Below are 27,037 nucleotides of genomic sequence, written 5' to 3'. Positions count from 1 at the left end.
TTTTTACTGACAGCTTGCCTTTCCAACCTGTCAGCTGGATTTGAGGTCCTAGGATTAATTTAAAATGTGTTTCAGTCACATCTTTCTCTATATAACTAAATATGACTTTGCATATTTTTCTGATCAGGCTTGAAAATGTCGCACAGACAGAAAGAACGGCGGTTAGAACACCAATCGTGCTTATTGAATTGTTAGAGGCAGAGAAGCAGGGCAACAAACTGGCGGAGACCCTTTTAGCGTCTGTGCATCTTTTCCCCGCATGCTCGCAGCGCGGGAGATGGATTTTTCTGAGAGCATTGTAAGGGGTGACCTATTTTAGCTTGTTCGTGTGTGTCTGCATGGAAGGTGACCGTCGGTACAGCCACTGTACCACTAACGCTCAACAACCCCACTTCCTGGACACACACGTACTCAAAAACCTTTTCACCACCGCCTCTGCAGGAAGAACATATTTTCTGCCAATCAGTGCTTACTGCTGAGCTCAAGAAACAGAATGCGTTTCTCTCTGTGTGTGTGTGTGTGTGTGTGTGTGTGTGTGTGTGCGTGTGCGTGTGCGTGTGCGTGTGCGTGTGCGTGTGCGTGCCTGCGTGCCTGCGTGCCTGCGTGCATCTGTGAATTATTCAGTGTGCCAGGGAAGTACAGCGATACTGACTTATTAAGCCAGGAGACAGAAAGTAGGTTAGATCCACCAACAACTACATCTCTACGTCTGTACTGTTCTCTGCCAGGTTCTCTGCTTGCATTTTTTAAATCACTTCCTGCCTATCTTTCTAATCTTTTTTTCTCTCCATCTGTCTCTGTCTGCCCAGTAACTATCCTGGCATCCCTAAGTCATTTTAGGCCAAGTCAAGTCATTGTGAAGAAATGTGTCTGTGACTCAGTTACATCCTGGTGGGGGTATATGAAGCTGGCCCTGGGCTTTTGGGGAGCACCTCCCTGCTTATGTGGCTGTGGAAGTCGTGCGTTCGCAGGAAACCGGCCGACTCAGTCATGCTGTTTAACTTCTCTGAGTGATCGGAAGTGAGAAAGTAATTGAAAGAGAAGGAAGCAGAAAGGTAGAAACGGTGGGTCAGAAGCGATGTGAGAAACAATCGAGTCGATCCAAAGTGGCGACAAAAGTGCAAAATCATTTTACCAAGCAGCTGCAGAAATTTAGCTCATCAGCAGCATACATTTTGCAGACTCAACCACATCAGTGCTGCGTAGGTGGTTTTGGTGCAATGTTACCTTTACATGTGTGAAAACCATAGAAAGTTCTGTTTTGCCTTTGGAGTTTTCACACCTGAGAGAGTTTTCTGGTGTTTTGGTTTCTCTGCTTTTCTGAGAAGAGGAGCATTTCCTGTGGTGTTAGTTCCTCTGCTTTTATACAGGAAAATGTACTGATAAAGACTTAATAAGATTTAACTGCAGTTTTGTTTTTTCTGTTCAAGAGTAGCACCACAGAGTGAGTAGGATGATCAGTTGTACACTTTGATGCGAACAAGTTCATTTATCCCTTTGAACCTCAAACAGTTTCAGGTTTTTTTTTTTGCTCCTGTCACATCTTTCCTCACAGTGAACTTATTTTCGCTGCAATATAAAGTCCTGGGCCTCGATAGAAACAACACAACCATGGCTAGAAGTACAGAGGACTGGATATAACAAAATGATTTTGATGAAATATCACAATTTTAAGCTTGGATTTGGATAATTTTGTGCTTTATTTATATAACTAGTTCAAAAACAGTTGGAAAATTCAAATTATTATTCATGTTTGTTGAATTTTTGGATTCGATAAATGGTGTAATTTACCCGACTGGTGGGTTTTGCTTTTTTTTGGGATTTGTGCTTCTCTCTTTACTGTGTAATTGTAAATTTAATATCAGCTGACTTTGTCTGACTGGTCAGGCAAGATGAATATTTTAATGACATCACCTTATACTCTTTTTTTTTTTTTTTTTTTACCATTTTACGTGATCTTCGAGACAGTAATCAGTTAATGGAAAAAACTTGAACAGATGAATTGATATGCAACACATTAACATGCTTCAGTCTTCACCTTTGAGGATTTTCTATCTTTAAATAGTTTTGAATCTGTTTCCATCTTGCATCCTGCCTATGGAGGGTGTTAGTTATTAAAATAATCCGTATTTGTCGCTCCAAAAGAAGAAAGCACTTCTACAGAGAATGAGAAATGGTGTTTAAAAGATGCCCTGCTGTAATAACACCCTCCCTATCCCCTCTTTCCTTTATTTTCTTCTGTAAATTTTACTGTTTTTTCCCACCCATTGCTTGTTGTCATTTTGCAGAAGCTGATGCACTGTTGGATAACAACCAAGAACTGAGAAGAAGAGCACACTTGAGTTGTGATAGCAACAAGGATATTTACTTTTCGTTGCCTCCTTTCTCTGCAGTCACCCTCTCCATTCAGAGCAGACGTTAGTGTGAAGCGACAGAGTGTGTAAAGGGAGCGTGTGAATGAACGACAGAAACAACGAATAAAAGAACCCATTAGCTTAGTTACCCAGAGCCTCTTAAAAGCCTCCACTCTCCTCTCGGCCTTAGCCTCCATTCTCTCTCCCCGCTGTCCCCATTTGCTTTTTTCTGTTTTCCTCAAATCACTTCTTTTCTCCTCCTTTACTTATTTAAAATGCCCATTTTCTATTGTCCTCCACCTCTTTCCCCTCTTTCCTTCTTTTCCTTACATTTCTCCTCTCTTGTTTGTTGGTTTTATGAAAAAGCCGAGCATCAGGCTAAGAAAACTCTTTGCCGCTTTCTTTTCTTTCCTTTGCATCCTTGAAACATAACTGTTCTTTGTGTAAGCATACACACAAGCTTGGTTTGTGTGTTTGACTGTGTACCTGTTTCTTTTGTTTTATGTAGCAAAGTAACAGATTTTTGTCTGTGGAACAATGGGAAGTAAAGAGAAAAGAGGCACTTGTGGAAGGGGTATTTTTTATTATCTGCAATGACACCGTGTGACAATAACAGTGGATGTATATTTGTCAAATGAACTACTCTGGCTTAGTGTGATCAACCAAAAGAAAGGTAGATATTTACAATAAACTGTAGGTGAATGATAGCTGTGGGCATTTTAAAGTGGTGTCTATATTTGTTGACCACTAACTCTAAGCAGTGTCATATCTGTATGATACCCAATAAACCAGCGGTGTCAAACTCATTTTAGTTCAGGGGCCATATTCAGCCCAATTTCATCTCAAGTAAGCCAGTATAACCATAGTATAATACCTATAAATAACTACAACTCCAAATAACTCCTTTGAACAAACTGAACTTTCTTAATTTCAACAAAATTATGCCTCAATTTATCCTTTACACATTACAACTTACAGGTCACAGAGTGTCTACAAAGGCACATAACTTTTAATCACAGGTATCTGGAACTGAATGATAAAGCGTTTTGTTTTATGATCAAAACGACAAAAAAGACAAAAAACAAGACAAAATATTACAAAAATGAGACACAAAATGACAAAAACAAGAAAATGACAAAAAATTACGCCAGCGACACGAAATAAAACAAAAAAAAACAGCCAAAACATTTGATAAAAAAGTTATAGTGACAAAAAATTGGGCAAAAACAAGACGGACAATTACACAAATGACACAAACGAGACAAAAAATGACAAAAAAACAACATTATATGGTGATACTGTAAACTGTACACATAAATGAAAGAACATTGTGATTTCTTGGATTATTTCTTTTACAAAAAAATGTCAATGTACAACATTTTCTCAGTATCCACAGGTGTTACCAATACTTGAAAAATGGCGTCTACATGCTATATACATTTTACCACTTACATTTTAATTGGTTTCTACACCTGTCTCTTATCTACTGTGTAAACACACCCTGCAGTTCAGCTGAAAATCAATAAATTTACTGTGTGTGTTTTTTACTTGTTTACTGTGACCAGCAGTCACACAGCAAAACTATTTACTAATAACTTTTTGGTTGCGTGAGGATCACATTATTTTTAGTTTCTTTGACAGAATGTAGTTATTGGAGAGAGTAAATTTTTGTCATTTTTAAAATGAGACATGTAGATTAAAGAGATTTTATTGAAATATCACAATTTTAAGCTTTTATTTGGTTAACATTCCCAAAGGAACAGCATGTCACAGATGAGTAGTTCTAAGAGTGATGGAAATCTAACAATTCTTTCTGTTTTTACAATATCTGACTCTGATAAATTATGTCATTTTGGTCATCAACATTCCATTCAAACTTCTGGTGGGTTTGGGGTTCAGAGAGTTAAAGGTGATATCAGAGGATGCACCGAAGGTATCTGTGTATATCTCATACGGCACTAATGCAGTGTGATACAGGTCATAGTTTACAATTAACAACAGCGTTACTATTTTTTACACGTTAATTACTTATCACCAGGATTTTTTCCTTGCATAGGAATACTAAAGTGGGGTTTAAGCAAACACCTAATCAACACCAAAATAATAAAAATTGAGATTTAAAAAAAAAATTAAACCAATTTTGTTAATTGTGGTTTCATTTTTTCAAACATATTACGGTAGATGTTTTTTTTCTCACATGGTAAATAATGACAAGAAAGTGCACACATTTCTGATCATAAGGCAACATAGACTCATTACCTTTATAGTCCGCTGTCCAATCATGCGTAGTCACCTCCCAAAAGGCCCATTTTGAGTCTATAAAAAGTGACTGAATGGCTATATGAAACATATTTATTGAAACCTATGTAGCCATAAGAAATATATCGTACTTACATTTCAGATGACCGGTGTCTTTGATCGGTTGGCAAAAAGTAGCTGTCATCTAATAATGTTGTGTTAGTTGACCAGGCTAGATAAGCAGACCTTCACCTGGACGTTTGCTGCCTGCTTTGCATTTACAATTGCTGAAACGTCTCATAGTAAATTACTGAATTTATCCTCTAGTGGTTTTTTTTCTTGTGGTTAATCACTTGCAATTTGATTTCATAATTACACAAGCTGTAACCTTGTGCAAACATAAAATCTTTCCTAACTCGAGGATAATGTATTCTGTCATGTTAAATTACATCTGGTGACACAGGGCCAAAACAACCCATTGATTAGCTGCTGCAGAATGTCAAAATCACAAGTTTTAATGGGAAAATAAACTCGTTTCCTCCAGTTTACTGTAAATGAAGTGAAATGGGCAACAAAGAAAAGCTACTTATCATCATTACTGGCTGCTTTTTTCTGCTCCTTCTGTGTGTACATGTGTGTTTGTGTGTCTTCCTGGGCTCTGGCCCAGCACAGAAGCAGACCTCTGTTGCAAATGTAATTCACATGAGACCAGAGGAACTCTAATGCTATTACCACACAAACACAAATGAACACGCACACGTGCACAGCTGTGTTGCCGCCTACGGTCTCTGTGTGTTACCTCTCTTTTCTAACTCCTTTTCTCTCCCTCGCTTCCTCTCCCTCAGTTACTGATAGTATGTCGTGGTTTACAAAGATGCAAAATGAAAGGTGAAAAACTCATCATGTCTTTGGCATGAGTCTAAACTCTTTGTTTAAACTCAAACGACAACTTTCAGACAGAAAAACTAAAGAGAATACGAGAGATTTATCAGTTAATTGAGGTTTGTTTAGCAATGTAGCAAATTAGGGCTTGTAATTTCAAAGGATTTATGTGTTGAATAATTTTTAGATGTTCACCAAATCTTTCATAGTGTCCTTGAAATGATTTCAACACTGCATGTTTTGAAAGATCGGATGGAGGATTATCTATTTTTTGGTGTCTGTGGGTGCCGGACCACAGTAGCATGGAAGTCATGCTATGACAAAAAGTGACACAAGGACAGGAAGAAGGTCTTAGTTTTGAGAAACTCCGGAAACCAGGATGTACAGTACATGTCCGTGTTACAGTAACAGGAGGAAAGCCTGCAGCGAGAGCCAGAGAGAAGAGGTGGGACCATTTTTCACACGAGTCTCTAGAAGCCTGAACGCCCACACCAACTTTCTCAGCCTCACAGAGAGAGAGCGAGAGAGGGGAGGGGAGCAGTGAGAGAAGCAGAAAAACTCTAAGAGATGTGTAATTTCCTCTCTGTCTCAGGAAGAAAGAGGAAAGTGATTGAACGGTCAAAGAGAATCAAAAAGCACCACCCGTAGAGCGATACTATGTGAGTGCAATCAGGGTGGAGCAGCAGGAGTTTTTTGTGGTACAAAAAATTCTTTAAAGTATCATTGTGATGCTGTGAAGTCATGAATGGAGGAGTTGCACGACAAAGTTCAATGGAGGTCTTGAGCAAAATGTGTTGAATATTGTGTTGCTGGTTAGTTACAGGATTAAAACGTTCATACTCAATTTCCTTGCTAGGTGTGATATTTTACATCACAGAAGCTATTGTGTTGTAACAAATAATGCAGAAATTCTAGAAATATAAAGAAACTCGCAGATGGAAAATTTGTTTTAGAAGTCATTGTGTGATGAATTCAGTTCATTAACCCTCTGAAACCCACTGCCAGGTTTGAAAGATGTTATTTTTTAAAACATGACACTGCTTGTCAGAGTCTGTGAAATTGTTACAAATAAGCCTTTTTCGCAAACCACATTCTGTTTAAAAAAATAAAAAATAAATAAAAAATTGTTCCTCTTCAACATAGCCAAGAAGCCAGTAGTGACTCAGTGGTGATCAGCAGTCACATTATAAACATTGTGAGAGTTTTCAGTGGAGCTGTACTGAACTGCAGGCTGTGTATGCACCTAGTAGAGATGAGATCTATGGAAGCAAGTTAAAAATATCAGTAGTAAAATATCGATATGTAAAATCATCATTTTATCTCCAGTATTGGTAACACCCGTAGACACACAAAAATGTACCACAATATTATCTCTAGAAAATAAAGAATCAAAGAAATCCAAGTATCAATTTCATTTTTCTTATGGTTAATAGCATTATAACTGTGTGATACTGCACAAAGGACATGTCTGAGTTCTCTCTACTTCTAGTCATGGTTGTACTGTTTCTATAGAGATATAGGACTTTATATTTCAAAAAAATGAGCCCATAGTGATTAAAAATGTGACAAGAGGAGCCAAAAACACCCAGGTTGGCGTTCAGAGGGTTAAACCCCTGATGAATCCTCTGCCCTAACAATATGTTTCCATAGGACGAGTAACTCGCGCAGAGCAGTAGCAGCTGTAGTCCTCTGTGTCTACAAACGATGCTTTCAGGCACAGCATGGAGTGTGGGTCACCTACATTTGGGCAGGACCCAGCACACAATAACTGTATTTGCAGAGGAAAATATGGCCTATGTAGACAGCTGGATCCAGTAAAATAGCAGCATACCTGTTCAGCATGCGACTGAAAACGCCTCCTGTGTCGATGTGTGAATGTTTTAATCCTCAATTCTGGTGGCCTTTTGTGTCTCCTTTCGTGAAGAAAATCTCTTCCTTGTTTGTCTCTGAAAGTCTTCTGTTCTGAGCCACAGTGTTCAAGGACAGCGACCTAAACTTCGGCCTGCTGTCAGACAATGTAATTGTTCTCTTCCCATTAAGTGAATGTGTCTTCATCAGTGTCAGCTACTATTAGATTTGGCCACACTAACTTCATGCACAGTCACACAAAGAGAAAAGGGAAAGTGTGTGTGTGTGTGTGTGTGTGTGTGTGTGTGTGTGTGTGTGTGTGTGTGTGTGTGTGTGTGTGTGTGTGTGTGTGTGTGTGTGTGTGTGTGTGTGTGTGTGTGTGTGTGTGTGTGTGTGTGTGTGTGCCGCGTGAGTGTGTGTGTGCGTGAGTGTGTGTGTGCGTGAGTGTGTGTGTGCGTGAGAGAGAGAGACCCGGGCGCTGTGGTAATGTAGTGGTGACAGTGTTGAAGATTGAGCAATATGTGTTTTAGATTTTAACCACTGTAACCTGTATGTAAATCAGGACTCTTTTAAACAAACACAAAATAGAAATGCAGTTAAATCAGCCGTCACCTGTGTGTAAAGGCACCACAGGTTGCATTTTTCTTTTTTAAACCTTTTGCTCACCAACTTTCACAGTTGACTGAGGAACATGATTGATTAATATCTACTAAATGCCTTTCTCTTGTCTTCCTCTTTATTTCAGCGGTTACGGCGGTTATCAACCAAGTACCGGACAGAGAAGATCTACCCCACCAACATCGGAGAGAGGGAGGAGAATGTCAAGAAGAACAGATATAAAGATATACTTCCATGTAAGTCCTGGTACACCCACAAATTCTTAATCACATTGCAGAGATGAACAGTATATTCGTACAGTTGATGTTTTGATTTATCAAAAACAGTAATTTTTAGTAAAATAAATAATGGTCATTTGGACTGCACAATTAGTCATATATTAATCACAATTTTGGCTTTGCACAGTTGAATAAACACGACTGAATGTGTGCTCTGCTCACACTACACAGTCCTTTTAGCCAAAATCACGTTAGAACATTCGTTCTTTTCAGAATAGTTTCTGGTCACACTCTAGTCTGAGTTTCTCCACTGCAGTAACTGAGTGGAGACTAGAGGCTTCTCTGTGCACAGCCGACTAACTACAGTTTATTGTACCCTGCATATCTTTTGGCGAACACTGGGTCAAATGGGGCATTTTAGGTACAATTTTATTTTTATTTTGGCTCAAGGAGATGCACTTAGTTCGGAGGAACCAGGACCTAATCACAACTGTCACACACAGAGAACAGCTTGAATTTGTTAAACATTCGACATGTCAGTTTTAACACTGGGTAAGACTCCCTGCATAACGTATATTCTACAATGCAGCTTTAAAGATTTGGTTACTGCACTCTTTATAATTAGCGATTTCAATTCGAAATTTATTCACGTATAGAAGTACAGTAAAGAAATGTTTTCTCCCCAAATGACATGAGTAATTTTGATAAATAATTGCAATCCATCTTAGGTCATCAGGGGAATTCTGCTCAGTCATCTCTGACTTGCTTGACACTTTGTTAAAATGGTATCTGTGAAATTTTAGATCAAATACTTATTTACCTTTTTTTATGCCTCTGTAAAGTGTCCTTGAGTTCCTTGAAAGGTGCTTAAATAAAATGTATTATTATTATTATTATTATTATTATTATTATTATTATTATTATTATTATTATTATTATTAACTTGACCATTGGCATCCTTTCACCTCTTTTTGTGCTGAAAATGGGTCAGCTTTCTTTTTCTTTTTCTTAATTGTCCTGGAAAATGTTTGATATTTGAAGCCAACATTTCACAATCCATGTTTTATCCTATAGACATTCCAGGGAAATCAGAGATGTCTGAGCAGAAACTGCATAATGTTCATGATTACCATTTTGGCAGTAATTTCACAGCCCTAATGGCCACATTACATTCAGCTGTAGATGTTTGCTCACATGTATGGGGATTTGGATGGAATTTTCAGGGAAGGCCAGAAATGACACAAGGACCAAGTGATTAGAATTTGGCAGTGATGCGGCTTATAGTCTGGATCCACGGATTTGTAAAAGATTTTTTAAAAAAAACTTTCTAATCATCAATGTAGCATTAGAACACCATTAGCTAGCACAATGTAGCATTAGAACACAGGATGATGGTTGCTGGAAAAGGGGCCTCTGTATCCCATGTAGATATTCCATTAAATAGCCGTTTCAGGCTTGAGGAGTCATTTACCACATTAACAATGTCTAGACTGTATTTCTGATTCATTTAATGTTATCTTCATTGAAAAAAATGCTTTTCTTTCAAAAACAAGGACATTTCTAAGTGACCCTGAACTTTTGAACAGCGCATGCAACTTATAGCAAAGGAGGCATTGCTTAATATTAAGGGGTCACAAGCAGAAAACAGGGAAACCCCTTCAGTATTTGACCCCCTCAGTTAGCTTGATGTGCCTGATAATCTGCCTACTTAGTGTAGAATTTATGCTGCTCATTATAACTCACACTACCACACACTACAAGGTATCGACCTTAAAAGAGCCTAGTGCTTGAATGGGGACAAGCGACAGATCTGTAGGGGTGAACAGTATCGCATTTCGTGGCGTGGTATTAAAAACGTGTGAAATACCACGAAGTATTTTCAACTTCTCAACTTCTTTACATCCGCCACGAAGCTCTTGATGATTTTGTTCCCCTAATATTTTTTGTTACTATTATATCTTCTGTGATGTACTTTGCAGCACTGGAAGTTGATCTGCCAACAACAAACAAATGTACACATTTAGATTGAAGCCAGATGTTATCAAGCGGCTTTCTGCGAGGCCAACTGTGTATGCCACATGTCTGATTTACAGTGATAATGTTACTGTGCTGCCATTAATAGCAACTGCTTGCCCGTATAATCTATATGAAACCTTATGTCCTGCATGACTAGCAGCTTTAAAGCTCCCATTATTGTGCCCCTTTTTAGCAAATTAATGAAAGCCTCACATGTTTCCAGAGCATTTCTTTCAAATTTTCAGCTTTATATACTACAACCATTATTCATTTCACTATGATTGTATAATGTCTGGTTTTAGGCCTGTTCTTTTCAGGGCCTTTTAGTGTCTGTTGCTTTTAAAATGAGCAAAGCTGCTGCTGCACATTTCATCTTCAGGAAGAAGACTCTCTCTGTGTCTGTCATTGACAGTGTGAAGCAAAACAATTGACAGCATGGCGGTTGAAGCGGGGTGAATGAGTGTCAGAGACCAGGACTTTCCATCATTATCGGACAATGTTGCAGTTATAAAATCAGTATTTTAGTGGTGCAGAGCAGCAGCTTGGAAATGGCTCTGAAGTGACTGCTGGTATACACATGCACCTAATATGCTGTGTTTGTCTCTATTTCTTGTTTGTTTTCTGACAACAGCAACAAAATAATATGTAAATGAGAACAGCTTTCTTGGCAATTCAGCTGTAACAAAATGCATTACATGTGAGCACAGAGAGCAGGAGAGAAACAGACGTGTTTAAGGACTGACACAGCAAAGTTTAAGTTGCAGTGACGCACAACATGTTATATAAAAACACAGTAATGCATCCAGTCCTTATTTGATTTTAAGTTACAGTAGAAAATGTTTTCATCAATTCTGAATGTCCCTCAGCCTTACAATTCCCAGAGAGCTCTAATCTTTAACCATACGATCAAATCTAGGTATGAAATTACCCACATTGACCACACACAATGTGCTAACACTAAATTCCTCAAGTTCCTCAGATGCTGGGAGTGCATGAATACTGTTATGTTCACTCTTGCAGCCAACAGCAGAACATTTAGTTTGCTTTGATCAATAGCTGAGACATTTTAGAGTTTGCAGAAGCAGCTCTAGAATGAAAATAAACCTGGTGGACGTTCTGAATTACTTCCCTCAGACGGGGCAGGATTATGCAAATTTGTAGCTTCATGACTATTGGTTTGTCAGTTCCTTCTTAGCAGCTGAATAAAATCCTCACTGACTTGTGAAGCGTAAAGGCAGAAAAAGCAGAAGTAAACATCTTAATATTCTCACACATCAAACTTTTGAAGACATACAAAACATAACAAAAATGGATTTTCACAATATGGGATCTTTAAACTATTGTGCATGTATCTCTTTTAACGGTCACTGTGTGCTAGAGAGACATACTTTCAGTCAGAGGCGATTTTGAACCTCATCACCTGCAACTGTTCAATTATGGGCAGAATTTGTTTTGGCTACTTTTGAATATCGAAACATTTAGAAAAATAGTGCAGGGGCCATGTTGGATAGAGGACAGAGAGATAGAAAATTACATAAAGGAACTGGTAAGAGAAAATGTATCAAAAATACTAAAAATGTCATATTTGTGGAAATATTTACTTACACATTTACTACAGATACAGTGATTGGTGTGTTGTAATAGGTCATGTAATCTCTCTGTCTCGCACAGAGTACTCTTCTCTCTGTACTTAATGGCCCCAGGGAAGATTACATGACCCAACATCTGTCCTACTTTTTTATACCTTTATCCTCTTTTTCTCCTCTGTCCATCCATCCATTCATTCATTCATTACGGCTTTTAGTGAATGAGATGCTGATAAGGCAAAGGAACTGGTTCATCCGTAACAGATGTGACCACACATACCATACACAAGAATGAGGGTATTGCTGCGTCCATTAACCTCTGTTCTTCCTAATTTTCCTCCATGTCCTGTCCTCTGATTTTCCCTTAATCTGTCATAGTGATTCATTTTTCACGTGCTTTCTTTTTCCCTTTGTGTCAGCCTATATCTCTACTTATGAAAAGAAAATATTTAAATAGATTAAACCTCTCTCTCTTTTTCTCTCTCTTTTTTTGTCCCTAGTTGACCACAGTAGGGTGAAGCTGGCATTAAAAACAACCAATCAGGACACAGATTACATCAATGCTAACTTCATTAAGGTAAACATCAAGTTACTTTTCTTTGTCGTTTAGACAGTATGTGGTTGGATTATTGGTTGTTTTTGTGTTTTGTGGAAAACTGCATAAAGTTATATGCGATTACTGCATGGTTTGTATGTTATTATTTTATTTGTGATCACACTTTCCCTCTGTCCCTTCACCTCCCATTCAGGGTATGGATGGCCCAGAGGCCTACATTGCAACTCAGGGCCCACTGCCAAACACTGTCATCGACTTCTGGAGGATGAACTGGGAGTACAATGTAGCTGTGAGTATTGCTAATTAAATGGGGGAAAAGCAGTGGTGATGAATTGATGGGGGGGGGATCTTTCCTGCACGTATAGGTAAAACACATGCCGAACTCTGCGTGGGAGTTGTTTTTGCTGTTTGACACTGGAGTGGGCTCTGTGGATCAGTGTACAGTGACCCCAAAGAAAAGCTAATGTAGACAAAAAAAGCAGGATAAGCCAAATGTTCTTTGTTAAAACTTTTAATGTGACTGTTTGCTAGTGTTTTACTGCATGTTCTACTTGCTTTAGCGCGTATGTGGTCTTGATTAAAACATTGGTTAACAGATTATTTATATGTTTTGAAGGGATTTTATCAGGAATTTGGACCAGGAATCTATTAATGAATTTGTTTATTAAGAAAAATTGCTTGTTTGACAGACTTTTGCTGTGATGACATTAAGCAAATTCAACTCACCTTTCTACATTTTGGGAATGTTTTCCACAATTTAATCATTTTAGGAATAATGAAAAGCAGACCTTGTTTGCAGTTCAAGGAGTCCTGCATACAGCTTTACAGACATCTCATTGAAGTACTTTGTGGGCTGCAGTTCCACAAGTAGCCACTGGGCAAAACTAGTAGCAAGGCTGAATAGCACAAGTGTATTTATCTCCTCAATGGCATCCATGATTCGGACACAAGTGTGATCCTGTCATTAACAAGAAGCCGTGTGCAGCCATTAAAACCTGACGATGCACAATGTGTTGGTTCAGCTTTGACATTGTGATGTGTACCTGCACAACAGTGGTAAGGCAAATTAACTCAAACATATCAAGCTACAGTTTTGCTGCTAGTACAAAAGCAAAACCTGCATGGTTTTCAATTTCTGGAACTAATCTACAAGAGAAGTCTGTCAGATAGATCATAATGTACTCCAATTTAAGGGTTCTTGGCTACACCAAGGTTATTTACAAGACATAGTTTGTTGACCTGCGTGCTCCACATGTGCACAGAAAAATATGCAAGAAAGAGGAAAGAAACACTGACAAGGAATATTTGGTTGCTAAGATCCAATTAAATATAGATCAATATCATGATGTTGGCTTTTCACAGTTAAATGTACGTGATTCACTGTAATATTGACACTTGAAATGCATCCTCTGTTCATATAAAACATCTGTTGGATTAATCTCAATCTAACATTAGAGCGTCTTATTGCGACACAAAGGTTTGTCCATTAGCAAGGAGTGTAGCACTGCAACACAACTAACTTGTTTGACCATTTAAATCAGTGCCACAAAGCTCTGTAATGATGAGAGCAAAGCCAGATCTGAATGCCACTAAAAGCCCAAAAAAAAATACTATTTTGATTGGCTTTGTCAGTGTTACACCATATGAGAAAGATTCAAAATGTTTTCCACTTAAAGCACCACAGTAAAAAGTCATTCTTTAGCTTTTCTAAAATATAAAACCACTCCAATCACTGTAGAATGATTAATTCATTTCAATTCTATTCAAGCAGTCTGGTGAAAATTCATGTGTTTCTTAGTGTGGTCGCTAATAAGTGACAAGGTCTGCTGCATCCTGAGATTGTAATATTCAGAAAAACCAAAGGGAAAACTTTAAATTATTTTAATAAATATTCTCGTTGTCTTTTTCCAGCTTTAAGCGAAGCATGTGTGTGCAGAGGTGATGATAAGGGTGTTATAAAAAAGTCACTGTGCCAGGTCTAAATAAAGTTTTAATAATCATGAAAAAGTAGAACTGTAATAATTGAGATAATTAGGATAAATATTTAATGAGGCTGTAAGGAATTAAGAGGCAGATGGGGAGTGCTTATGCTTGAACCAGATGGACAAATATGAGAGGAGGGAGGAGGCTGTGATTAGGTTTAACTATCACTCTAAAAAGCTCGAGATTGCAGCCGTGATAATTACTCCTGTAGGATCAAAGGGAATGACCTGAGTTACTGCTGTATCGTGTATGATAAAAACATGATGTGAGGTTCGAGATTTTTCTGACTCTTTCGGAGACTCCTCTTAATCTCCTGTGCTCATTTTGGAAACTGCTGCATTGCATAAATAGAACACGTAGAAATTAACAAAACTGCATTTTAGCAAATGTAAGATTTACCTTTATGAGTGTAAATATTGTAATTACTACTGTTTGTGTCTCTGCAGGTTATTGTAATGGCTTGTCGAGAATTTGAGATGGGAAGGGTAAGTCTGTTGTTTGTGTCAGTCTGTGTAAAGTGTCCATGAATGTGTCTGTACACACGTGTGTTTTATTATCTCCACCAAGGTTGCAATGTGCTTTCTCTTCTGTCTGTTGGTTTGTTTAGTAGAATATCTGCAAAAAATGTTGGTCAGCGAGATGTAGAAGTAAAATGATTTCCATGTCATGCAGCAATAACACCTTAATGTATACAATTGTTCAGCCTTGGTGGAAATTTTAGTAGAACTGTAGGTGTTTTGTTTGCTTGAGTGTGCTTGAATGTTGGAATGTGGTCTGAATTAGTAAAAGTTGCTCCATATTGGTTAAAGTTGCTCTAATTGAGTTAAAGTTGACCTACTGTACTGTTCAAAAATTTGGCGTCACCCAGAAAATTGCATGTTTTCCATGAAAACTCACTTTTATCCATGTGCTAACATCATTTCACAAGGGTTTTCTAATCATCAGTTAGCCTTTCAACACTATTAGGTAAAACAATGTAGCATTAGAACACAGGAGTGATGGTTGCTGGAAATGTTCCTCTGTACCCCTATGTAGATATTCCATTAAAAATCAGCCGTTTCCAGCTAGAATAGTCATTTACCGCATGAACAATGTCTAGACTGTATTTCTGATTCATTTAATGTTATCTTCATTGAAAAAAAATGCTTTTTCTTCAAAAGTAAGGACATTTCTAAGTGACCCCAAACTTTTGAACGGTAGTGTGTATCCATTTAAATGCGTTCACCACTCATAGGTGTATATATAGCATGTCTGTAATTAGTCACCCTATTATTTGTCATTGTCTATGTTCTACATGCCACGTTTATTGTTTATTTCAAACCAGAAAGTGTGTGTGCAGGAAGCTGTGGTATGTCTCTGGTATTTTGCTCTCAGCTAAAGCTAACGTCTATTCTTCTCTGGTTAGAAAAAATGTGAGCGGTATTTCCCGCTGCTCAGGGAGGAGCCCATGAGTTTCGGCCCCTTTAGAATCTCCTGTGTAAGTAGACAAATCTGTAGTATTATAGCTGTGTGTTTAAAAAATGAGGCGTGTAAGGGACTATGGCTTTTCGCACATTTTGTTCTGTTCCCGGTGAGTATTGTGTAAATATTCTCGTCTTGGTTTTCTAGGAATCAGAACAGACCCGAACAGACTACTATATCAGGACGTTGGTGGTGCAGTATGAAAATGTAAGTTCTCCTAATAATTGCTCATTCTATTATTTATTCATGCATGAAAAGTTTTTCCAACACTGAATTGTGACAATCTATGAGTCTTAAACAATTATTAGAATATTATTAGTGTTTAAATCCTGATATACAGTGTGTCACAAGTTGAAAAAAAATAAACAAATAACCATTTATATCAAAAACAATGACATGAATGTGAGTTATTGTTATAAATTACAGGAACTTTAGCAGTTAAAAAAAGGGAATATCACACAATACGTTCAAATCACAGCCAGAAGATACTACTCAAAGTTAATTAACAACAATTTTGAAATAAATATTGTACACCTATCACTCACAGCTGCACAGTTTATTAAGTATTAATCTCAATCACAACTTTGGCTTGGCAAAATGAAATGAACATGATCAGCTGTAGTAATAACATTCAAAACAAATCCTTTGCTCATAGAAAACATCTCATGCACTGAACGGTACAATCACTTGATTTTAGTTTGGGTAAATCTTATGGTTTTTCATTCTTTTCCAAGTTATTTTTGGTCACACACTTGTCTGAGTTGCAGTGTTACAATAACTGAATGTAGGGACTAGAGGCTTCTCTGTGCACAGCTGCCTGTTAGCATCAACCTTAGCCTAAATGTGAGGTGTTTCAGGAACAGTGATATATTGTAGTGTCTATAAATAGGAAAATATTGATGAAGGGAGGTGTTTTGATTACAATTTGTATATTTTGCCTCCAAGACATGTACTCAATTCAGGTGAAGAACCTTCCCCACCTTCAGTAAAAGTGTAGTTTTTCACCTTGTTAACATGTCCATATGGGGTTTTTATATGGTGGAAGCAACCACTGCAGTGAGTCTCAGAAATGCAGATTCACGCTTCCAGTGTTTCGTATGAAACAAAAACCGAAGGAAGTAATCCTGTCTACTTACACGATGGAGCTGTCTGCATCATTATTCTTATTCAGAATCAGTTTCCTGCTCAAACATATACAGCTGAATTACTCCAGTATTACAACTTGCCATTGTTTTAAGGCGTTTAAGCAGAGGTGAAGGTTCCATGTAAACGGTTTTAATTCAGAAGGGGATTATTTTCATGGAAAAACTTCTAAAAGTGTAACATACACAAAGATGAGTTTTTCCAGGATTTAATAGCCAGAGGAAGACTTCCAAGTGTTATGTTGATGTGAGGATTTGTACATAAGAATGAATGTACCACAACATGAGAGGGAAATTGGAGCTCAATTTCTTTAAATGTGAAAATGAAATGAACATTGCATTTAGTTTTACACCTCTCACCGCTGAGGATTCAGTTTCAGCCTTCAGTTGACCGTCCATTTCAAAATTATCCTTATATGCTGTCTTGCAGGAAACTCGGAGAATAACTCAGTTCCATTATATAAACTGGCCAGATCACGACGTCCCCTCATCATTCGACTCCATACTGGACATGATTGGACTAATGCGAGAATACCAAGAGAATGACGACGTCCCTATCTGTGTGCACTGCAGGTAAGTGTATAAATACTACACCATGAATACACCCAAGTAAGATCACACTGTAGCTAAGGCAGCAGTTCTAAAAGGAGACACATTACAGCTAAAATAAATAAAAGAATAAGACACTGTGTTCTGTGCAATGTCCTATATATACATATCATCATACGTTATACTGAAATAATGATTCTGACTTGTGCTCTTGAATTGATCTGAATAATTCATGAGATTGTCAGTGATTTTTGCTGTGAGGAAGCAGCAGTAAGACTTCACGCTTCAAATTAAACATAATTCAGTCTACATGTTTTGTTTTGCATTTAATTATTTTCTCTTGATTAATCTTGTTAAAAAATATATGAAATTTGATTAATGCAGGATAATTAGCTACTTTAGACGCAGCCACATGAGCCACTCTTTTCTTTTAATGCCGCTGCTGACTGTATGAATCCAAAATAGCAGCAAACTGATGCAACACACAAGGTTTGATAAACAAAGACGTAATCACTGGATTGATTTCAGGGGGATCAAACTCTATTTGTCAAACTGTATGTTAGTTTTAAATCAGTGTAGGGCTTTAGTTCTTGTTAATATACGTTGTGCTCCTCTTACTGAAGCTACAGTACTGAAAGCTAAAAATGTAAATATTACCAGTCCATGCAAAAAAATGAAACTTTAGCGGCCTCACACGTGATTTTTATTAACAAAAGAAGCCGTGAAGGACTGTGTTGTTGACTTGAATGAAAACAAAAAAACACATTGAATCACAAGGCAGCTATAGATCCAGGTTCTCTGCTGCACACATGCATGGGATATACACACACAGCACACACACTTTGTCTCCATGTGTGTGTAATCATCTATAATGAGCAGCCCGAGGACATTTCCTGGTTCCTCTGTTACACAGCAGGACTTAAAGCTGTGTCTCTGCGTCTGTAAAGATGCTTTGTGTGGGTTGATGTGTGTGGAGAAATTGTGCTCTTTAGAGTAGCAGAGACAGCATGAGATCAAGTTTTATGATTTCATGAGTCTGACATGATCAGCTTCTGTGTAGCTCCTGTCTCCTTCCTGTCTGGACGAGGCGTTGTTGCATGCAAACTTACGTGCAGTTGTTTTGTTTCTGCACATATTCTCACTTTGTCGCCAGATCCCTCTAAGTATTACAAATCCTGAGCTGATATTTGCAAGCATGTTTCCCAGTGGATTTGTCTTGTCGATGTTACACTAAAAGCTCAACTGTGTGTTTTTGTGTCTTTACACATGTGCCTCCCTTATTATAATTTGTATCGCTGTGATTGTACAGTGCAGGCTGTGGGAGGACGGGTGCTATCTGTGCTATCGACTACACATGGAACCTCCTCAAAGCTGGGGTATGTGAACTCTCACACACACATACCTGTACAAATACACTCTCTACACTGTAAATGTTTTGTTTTGTAGTGCACTGAGCAAAGTCTCTTATTTTAGAAATCGAATGACAGTCAACTTTTATACTCTGTGTCTCTTTAAAGAAAATTCCAGAAGATTTTAATGTTTTCCGGTTGATCCAAGAGATGAGGACACAGCGACATTCTGCAGTTCAAACAAAGGTTTGTTGTTATAGCTTTGACTTGTCTTTTCATTTACACACATAGAATGTTATTATGTACAGATTTTTGATCTTGTTCAGTAATTTCATACAAGGCAGCAATTATGGAAATGTTAACTTTAGTCTGTTTCAACATGATCTCCCTTCTATGAATCTAATCAGATTTAAAAGTTTTGGTTTCATGTCTAAAAGATTACTTTTCTGTCATATTTTTATTCACTATAAGTTAATTTTTCCTGCACAACCATAGCTAGAAGCAGAGTTGAATTCCTTTGATTATTTATTTTACAGAAACTTTAAAAACCTTGAGTTAACATGCACAAAATTTTCCCACATGCCCACAGGTGGTACCAATATGGGCAAAAAAATGTTAGCTCCACATACTAAAGATATTTTACTATACATTTCGAATTTGTTGACATATTTTTCACCTATTCACTCTGTCTAAACACAGCCTGCAGTTCAGCCGCAGAATTTTTCTGTCATTACTGGTGAATACAGCTGACTCACTAATGGCTTTGCAGTTGTGCCAAGAAGTGTAGATTTTTTTTGTTACTTACAGAATCTGGTGAGAGCAACAGTTCATTTTCAGTTAATTTTTAATTGAGACATGTAAAATAATGTAATTTTGACCAACACGTGGCACAAATGAGCTGTTCAAGGACTTATGGAAAATTTCTGTTAGTTTCCAGCTCTGATAAATGATGTAATTTTGGCTTCTTTTTTTTCAAGACAACACGCCTTTCAAACCTGCTGGAGGTTCAGAGGGTTTATATTATTGAGAGTTTGTCTGAGTCACAGCGACTCTTTTGTAAAGATTAGATCAGCATCCTCTCCTTACTCAGCCTGCGGCACGTCTCTTCATTCGTTCTTGTGTTACGTGCAACAGACCCAACTGAAAATGGATCTTGCCTCCTCACACATTCTCACCATTATTTGTAACTGGTTGGGGTTGTTTTGTCACAATTTTGACATGGGTGTGTTTGCATGTTTCCTGTGGAGTTTCCTGACACAATTTACATTTTACATTCATATTTGTACCTTTAGTGGAAGACGTTCAGTGTATTGGCAGTTTGTAACTTAATTTTGGTGAGAGTGAAAATGAGCCTGTGAGTTGTAGTTTTGCCTTGACAGACTTTTGAGGTTTGATTTTAAAATCTAAGACCAACATCCTGCAAGATGCCTGAAACTATAATGCAATTTAAAAATAGTTAAATACACTCACCACCTTTCCAGGGAAAGTAACGGGACTGAATCAGAGTGCATCAGTGAAGGTCTTTCTGTTGTTTTCAAACAGGTTGTTTGATCTGGAGAATGTGTTTGCTTTGGTATTGATTTGTTGAAATCCTTCCTTTGCTTCTTCTCTCGCTCCTTCACCCCACCTCTCTTTAATTTAACCCCGTTCTTTGACGTTGTGCAGCACTTTTTCCTCTCCCTCATTATGACTTTTTCACCTTCTTTATCTTTGTCTTTCTAGGAGCAGTACGAGTTAGTTCACAGAGCAATTGCTCAGCTTTTTCAGAAACAGCTACAGCTGCTGGAGAGTCCCACCAACACGCAGATACACGATGGCATGGTATGACACACACACATTGTGTATGCTGTCTGATGTTAAAGAAAGACAGGATGTCACTGAGTAACGCAGTCGGAGTGGGAAAAAAAAACCCACAAATAATTAGTCACATGGGGAAAGAGGGTAGGAGGATAGAGGAGAGTGAGGAGAGGCCTTCTGAAAACTTTTGTTCTTTACACAAGCAGAAAGAGGAGAGTTACAGTGATTGTGCCAAAAAGAAGGAGCTATCTCCCCAACAGGGAAGTCTCAGAGGACTGCAGAGAGTTAGACCTATTTAAAAGAGTGTGAAATAAAGCTTTGCTCTGTCAGTCACTGCTATCCTCCATAGCACCCGCACACAAACACATGCACTGTAAACGGCATGTCCTCAATTGTCCCTGGTCCTCCACCATTAGCAAGAGAAGTCTAGTGAAGCCAAAAAGTTTATGACTAAAACAACACAGGTAGAAAGCAAAAGGAACTGTAAACATTTAATTCCTGTTACTGTAACTTTAAATGCACCTAAATGGGATATTTGTAATGATCACAGCAGCTGTCTCAGTACCCCTAATACCACACTGGTGTTTAGTTCTCCGAACCCTGAGATGTAGTCTGAGGTGACAGAAAAGCAGGCCTTGACCAGACCTTTGCAAGGTGCAATCACAGCAAACCAAACACACATTTAAAAAAAGAAAGAAAGCACACAAATGAAAAACAGTAATTTAAAATATTAAAAACGTATCTATATTAAAATACTAACAATCTGGGTGGAAATATAGAAAATTTGATTGTGCAAATCACTTTCAAAACCCCTCCTGGATGATCACAGTTCCTGAACAGACACATTTTTTAGGTTAGAGTTCAAAGAAAAAATGAACACAAAGTCAGATTGTGAAAAACAAAAGCAATGTGAACAGTAAATCAGACTTCACAGCATTAAACATTAGGAAAAACACTATTTGAAACAAATTTTTGGTTGAAATATTGAATATTTGGTTGAATATTTAAAAAAAATAAATAGGTAGACAGAGTTTATTTGTCCATGAGGAAAAATTGTGTTGAATACTGGGAGCATAATACAAACATGTAATACATACAAGTGAATACAGAGTTTTACAAAAATACAAGTTTTACGAGAAATTGTAATTTCAGGGGTCACACAGCAAAGGAACAGACAGACACTCCTCAACAGGCTGTAGGTGATTAACGATCCATCAGTCTTTTTCCTCATCCCACATCATTGTGTATCAGAAAAGCTTAAACTACTCTTCATGTGGAAACTACAGAACACACACTTAGAAAAAGTAGCATAACACATTAAAGCTGTTACACATCAAGTGTTACAGTATAAACTATTTTTAATATAAAGAAAATTAAAGAGTATGTAATCAGAAATTAAGTTCAGATTAAGTTAAGTTTTTGGGATGGGAAGCTATAGGTGCCAAATTTGCACAAGTAGCGTCCTCTTTGAGTTATGCAACCCCATGGACCCCAAGGAACTCAGGGCAATTTTTGCTAGTTGTCACATTTGTATTCACTGTGTGCTCATCTTCACTGCAGTACAAACTCCTGTACCTCCCTGGAAACTGTACAACCATGGCTACAAGTAGAGAGAACTCAAAAATGTCTTTTTTTTAATAATGCCATAAATCATAAAACCCAAATAAATGAAAGTTGAATTTCTTTGATTATGTCTTTTGCAAAAAAACAAATGGCCTGGACCATTTTTCCAAGTATCACAATGTATTTCTGATACTGAAATAAAAGTAACTTCATGCTATATTAATTTTACTACTTAGATTTTTCATTTGTTTCCATACTCGTGTCCTATTTGTTCTCTTAAACACTGCTTGCAGTTGCCTCGAGGAGCAAATCATTTTTAGATTTTACATAATCTGGTTAGAGCAAAGAACAAAAGGATTTTGATGAAATATCACAATGTTAAGCTTGGATTTGGTTAATTTTCCCAACAGACGGAAAAGTCATGCATGGTTAGTGTCTAGGGCTGTCGGAAATTTGAAAACCCAATGATTTTTCTGTTTTTCCCATTTTTGGCTCTGATAAATGGTGTAATTTTGTTTTTTGGTTTTTTCACATTCCCATGGGCAGATTTTGAGGCATAATCTTGTGAAAAAATTAAAACAGTGCATTGCAGCATTTGGTTTCACTGCTGCGCTGCATAATGGAAAAATTAGCTTGCAATGAAACATTAGATGATTTTAAAAATAGCTCCTCTACCCAACTGCTACTGCAAAATGTAGTTGAACTAGTAGTGCCGGTACTCCCCCAACACTGTTATGAAGATAAGGGTTGGATAAAAGAGAGAAAGGAGGTGAGTGTGGAAATCTAAGGACAGGGGACACAGAGAGACGATGAGGGAGTCGCTGGCAGCAATCCAGGAGCTGACTTCCTGCTTAGGAAGCTCTGATGACATCACCCCTCTCCCAGAATGCATTTTGAGTCTGAGAATAGACACACATCCGTTGGGACAGGGGGACCCTTGCAAGACAGAGTCACAAGAACACACACACACAACTGTTTTTTACATTAGAAAGGCATCAGCTGACACACAAAGACTACAGACTAGCCCACTGTAGTCAGAAACTGACTTGTTTTACAATTGGTGCTACTAATCATTTGTTAAAATAAGATGCGGCAAGGAGGACATCAGCTCCACTCTGAGTTTGCTGCTGCTGTTTATAACTTTATTTTACAAAGTTACAAGTCCAGAAAGAATACTACACTCACACAGAGCAAATCATTATCAGTGCATTATACTGACTCAGTTCATACACACATTGACTCATATCCAGTCAGCCATTGTTAGCGACTAAAACACCCACATAGGTGCTCTCAATGACAGGACGAACAATAACCCTCCACATACACACAACCCACACACGTTTCTGTGCTCCCTCACAGCCACCACAGTTTGCAGGACACATTCCTACCAAATTGGTTCTCACAACGTACACGAACATACATATAGAGCCAAAGAAACTGCCCTCGGATCCTCTGTTTTTTACATCATGTACGCTGCTCCTCAGCAGATTGTACTACTCAGAGAGCTGAAGTGGCCCCGTTTGCCCTCTTGTCGTGAGTTTATGACGACTGAAGTTGTCTTGTCATCTTCTCATTATCAGAATGGAATGAGAGTCAAATTAATGAGGCTCAGTGGAAGAAGGGGAGAGAAGGAAGACGAGAGCTGAGAGGAAGAGAGAGAACAGTGGGAGGAGGAGGGTTGCTTTCAGAAACAATTTTGATCATTTAGTGAAGCAATTTTGCAGCACCTCGCTACGTCTGCTCCAGAGACATCAGAAAAAAAGAGAGTTCATAGAGAGGATTTAGAGGAAGAGGTGCTTTACATTTCAATGAAAATTATATAAACAGCATATCCTGTAACAATGGAAGTCAAATGTCTTAAAGTTAGTGATAGAAGGAACCAGTAAATCTGGATATCTAAAATATTTAGCAGGCATAGCTGTCAAGTAAATGTAGTCAACTAAAAGTGCAGCACAAGGAAGGTACATTGCTTCAGGAAATGTTAGTAATTACTTTGCCTCAGGATATTTATGTGACATGTTTGACAAATGAGCATCCCTTTGTAAAAATTTAAAACAGGTTAGCCAACAATGGGGAAAATTAAAATCAAAGCCAAATGTGGTGCAACTATTCGGTCATGAAAAAGCCATGATACTGATGTGAAGTGCTGATGCATAAATTATTCTTTCATTGACATTAAAATCCGAACATGCACAATAACCTCATCGCATAAGTCATTTTATTTACATGTACCGTGCATTCACTCTCGGTTCACGCTCACCATTTAGCATTGAGCGAAGGAAATGTCAATAATATTTTTGTTGAGTTTAGAAGAAACTATTTTAAAGCGAGCAGAGGAAGTTAAACTTTAATTTCCTATAGTTATAATTTTTAATTTAAGTGAATATTCTGGTTAATTCGTTGCGTATTCATGTGCTATTTGTTTAATTAAAGCACGTTTGAAATAATTTATTTCATCATCTACTTAGTGTTTGGGGTGTATGTTAGAAGTGTATGTATTAGAGCAGAAGAACTTTTAAACTGTTTAGCTGAGACACTTCATTATTTAAGTATCTCAAGTATAATGGCACACCACAGATTTTGCTCTTATCATTTATCCCAAGTCCATATTATTTTCTCTTTGTGTGTCTGTCCAGGATGAAAGCAGTCTGGACAAAGCAAGCCACCAGTCAAATGATGAAAGATGGGACACTCCACCTCCAAAACCTCCCCGTATACGCAGGTAAGACATCCTCTGTGTTTGGTCTTTTATCTGCTTTGTTAAAGTTGTTTGACTTCAAGAACTACCACTGAAGCACAACATATAACAATAAAACAATGTGAAAATCACTTAACTGTATAATGATCCTATCACTAATTACATTACTTTTATGTTTAACTCTATAAGACCTACAATTGTGCAAGTCCATCAGGACATATTCTTGGATTTTTTGATACTGTAGTGCAATTTTTTGGAGTATTTTTATTTGCTTTACATCAATATAGCCCTTATATCCCGAGTTTTAATAATATGTATTGACTTATGTCTTAACTACTACAATAAATTGCTTTATAGTGCCTAAAAATACCTAAAAAACCTAAAAAACAAAAATTGGTTTTGTTTTTTTCCACATATATTTAAAAAGACCGAAATTGCATAGCTGTATCCTTCAAATTTGTAAATGTAAAAAAGTTGCACAATATCCCGTGGTCTAATTTATGAAAATTTTTGGTATATGCGCTTTATTGTGTATTTTTACAAACCCATCACTGCAACAAAAAAGCGCTCTGAGATATGGTGAATTTCTGAAATATTAGTGGAACTCCCCAGATTTTATATGCAAAAAGAATGACTGATCTATCTTATCTGGTTTCATATCTACCACCAATCAAAAATGAATATGCAATCGTAGCGCCGCCGCTATGTTGGGCTCTATAGGGTTAACAGTAGAGTATTTGCACTTATGTATAATTAAAAACATACAGTTTTGATGTGCTATATAATAAATGTGTCCCCCACAGTAGAAATTCAACGCAGCAAAAGTCACTACACCTTTCGTCACTAATATTCAAATATTTTTTAGTATGTACATCCTTATTTCTGATGACACTCAATCCTCCACAGCACGGAGGAAACCAATGTTGCAAATATTTTCTGGATGTTCTGTCCCTCCTCAGACTATTTTTTTCCAGCTGCTTTTTGCTGGAGGGGTTGTATTGCTCCACCTCTGTGTTTAAAATACCCCACAGGTGTTCTATTGGATTCAAGTCAAGCGACATACTTGTCTAGGTCACAGATTTCACAAGCATTCATGGTGCATCTATAAACCTCATCTGCTGGATGCCTATTTCACCCATGCAGCTACATATCTTCACACTCCCACCTCTGTGCTTCACTGTCAGGGCTATGTATTTACTGTGGCTGTCCTGACCAGGTTAGTGCCAAACATGCTGGACCCCACGTGAGTTGAACAAATTTATTGGGTCATGTGACCAAACATAGCGTTCCCAATATTCATCAGGCTTTTTTTCATGTTATTGAGCAAAGTATAGTCTTGTAGCTTTGTAACAAACAGCAAACAAAGGTGTTTTTCTCCATCCTTAGAGGTTGTTCATACTGTCTGAGCAGTGAGATGTCCATTGATAATCACTGTGCCGAATCTGAAGCAATTTCCTTTGTGTTTTGCAGAGCTGTGCAAGCAGTATACTGTTTGTGGCTTCATTTTAGAAGGAAAACCACTGCAGCTCTGATTAGTGGTACTCTAGCTCGTTCTACACCACCTGATTTTTAGTTGTCACTGATCTTAGTGTGTCCTTTTACGTCTTTGTGAGGTTGTCTGCCCATGATGCAGCCATGCAAACAGACACAGCACACACACTACCATTCAAAAGTTTGGGGTCACCCAGACAATTTCACGTTTTCCATGAAAACTCACACTTTTATTCATGTGCGAACATAATTGCACAAGGGTTTTCTAATCATCAATTCACCTTTCAACACCATTAGCTAACACAATGTAGCATTAGAACACAGGAGTGATGGTTGCTGGAAATGTTCCTCTGTACCCCTATGTAGGTATTCCATTAAAAATCAGCCATTTCCTGTTAGAATAGTCATCTACCGCATCAACAATGTCTAGACTATATTTCTGATTAATTTAATGTTATCTTGGTTGAAAAAACTGTTTTTCTTTTAAAAACAAGGACATTTCTAAATGACTCCAAGCTTTTGAACAGTAGGGTACGTCCAATACTAAGAAAATTCTGGTGTCATGGGTCATTTAATAACCGTATCCGTGAATTTAGGCTAATTGGAAATTACAGCATGATCATCTCGAGTCTCTCTAACTTCTGCAACAGTGGTAACAGGCATATTCAGTTTCTACAGATGACCCGGT

General features: G+C 37.7%; 1 protein-coding gene across 3 annotated transcripts in view; it reads left to right on the top strand.

Moving 5' to 3' along the window:
- ptpn12 (protein tyrosine phosphatase non-receptor type 12) overlaps nucleotides 1–27,037 on the top strand; it is a 68,850-nt gene that overhangs the window by 16,120 nt on the left and 25,693 nt on the right. For all 3 annotated transcript variants that reach the window (XM_023266100.3, XM_035946360.2, XM_035946361.2), the window contains exons 2-12: nucleotides 8,068–8,176; nucleotides 12,261–12,337; nucleotides 12,510–12,605; nucleotides 14,746–14,784; nucleotides 15,705–15,776; nucleotides 15,908–15,967; nucleotides 17,333–17,475; nucleotides 18,761–18,827; nucleotides 18,969–19,046; nucleotides 20,523–20,621; nucleotides 24,797–24,882. In XM_023266100.3, the coding sequence (XP_023121868.1) occupies nucleotides 8,068–8,176; nucleotides 12,261–12,337; nucleotides 12,510–12,605; nucleotides 14,746–14,784; nucleotides 15,705–15,776; nucleotides 15,908–15,967; nucleotides 17,333–17,475; nucleotides 18,761–18,827; nucleotides 18,969–19,046; nucleotides 20,523–20,621; nucleotides 24,797–24,882 (926 nt within the window). The remainder of the gene's footprint in view (nucleotides 1–8,067; nucleotides 8,177–12,260; nucleotides 12,338–12,509; nucleotides 12,606–14,745; nucleotides 14,785–15,704; nucleotides 15,777–15,907; nucleotides 15,968–17,332; nucleotides 17,476–18,760; nucleotides 18,828–18,968; nucleotides 19,047–20,522; nucleotides 20,622–24,796; nucleotides 24,883–27,037) is intronic.

Source organism: Amphiprion ocellaris, chromosome 21, assembly GCF_022539595.1.
Source record: "Amphiprion ocellaris isolate individual 3 ecotype Okinawa chromosome 21, ASM2253959v1, whole genome shotgun sequence".
NCBI lineage: Eukaryota > Metazoa > Chordata > Actinopteri > Pomacentridae > Amphiprion > Amphiprion ocellaris.
Note: the sequence above shows the minus strand (reverse complement) of the source record. Positions and strands in the feature narration are given on the sequence as shown.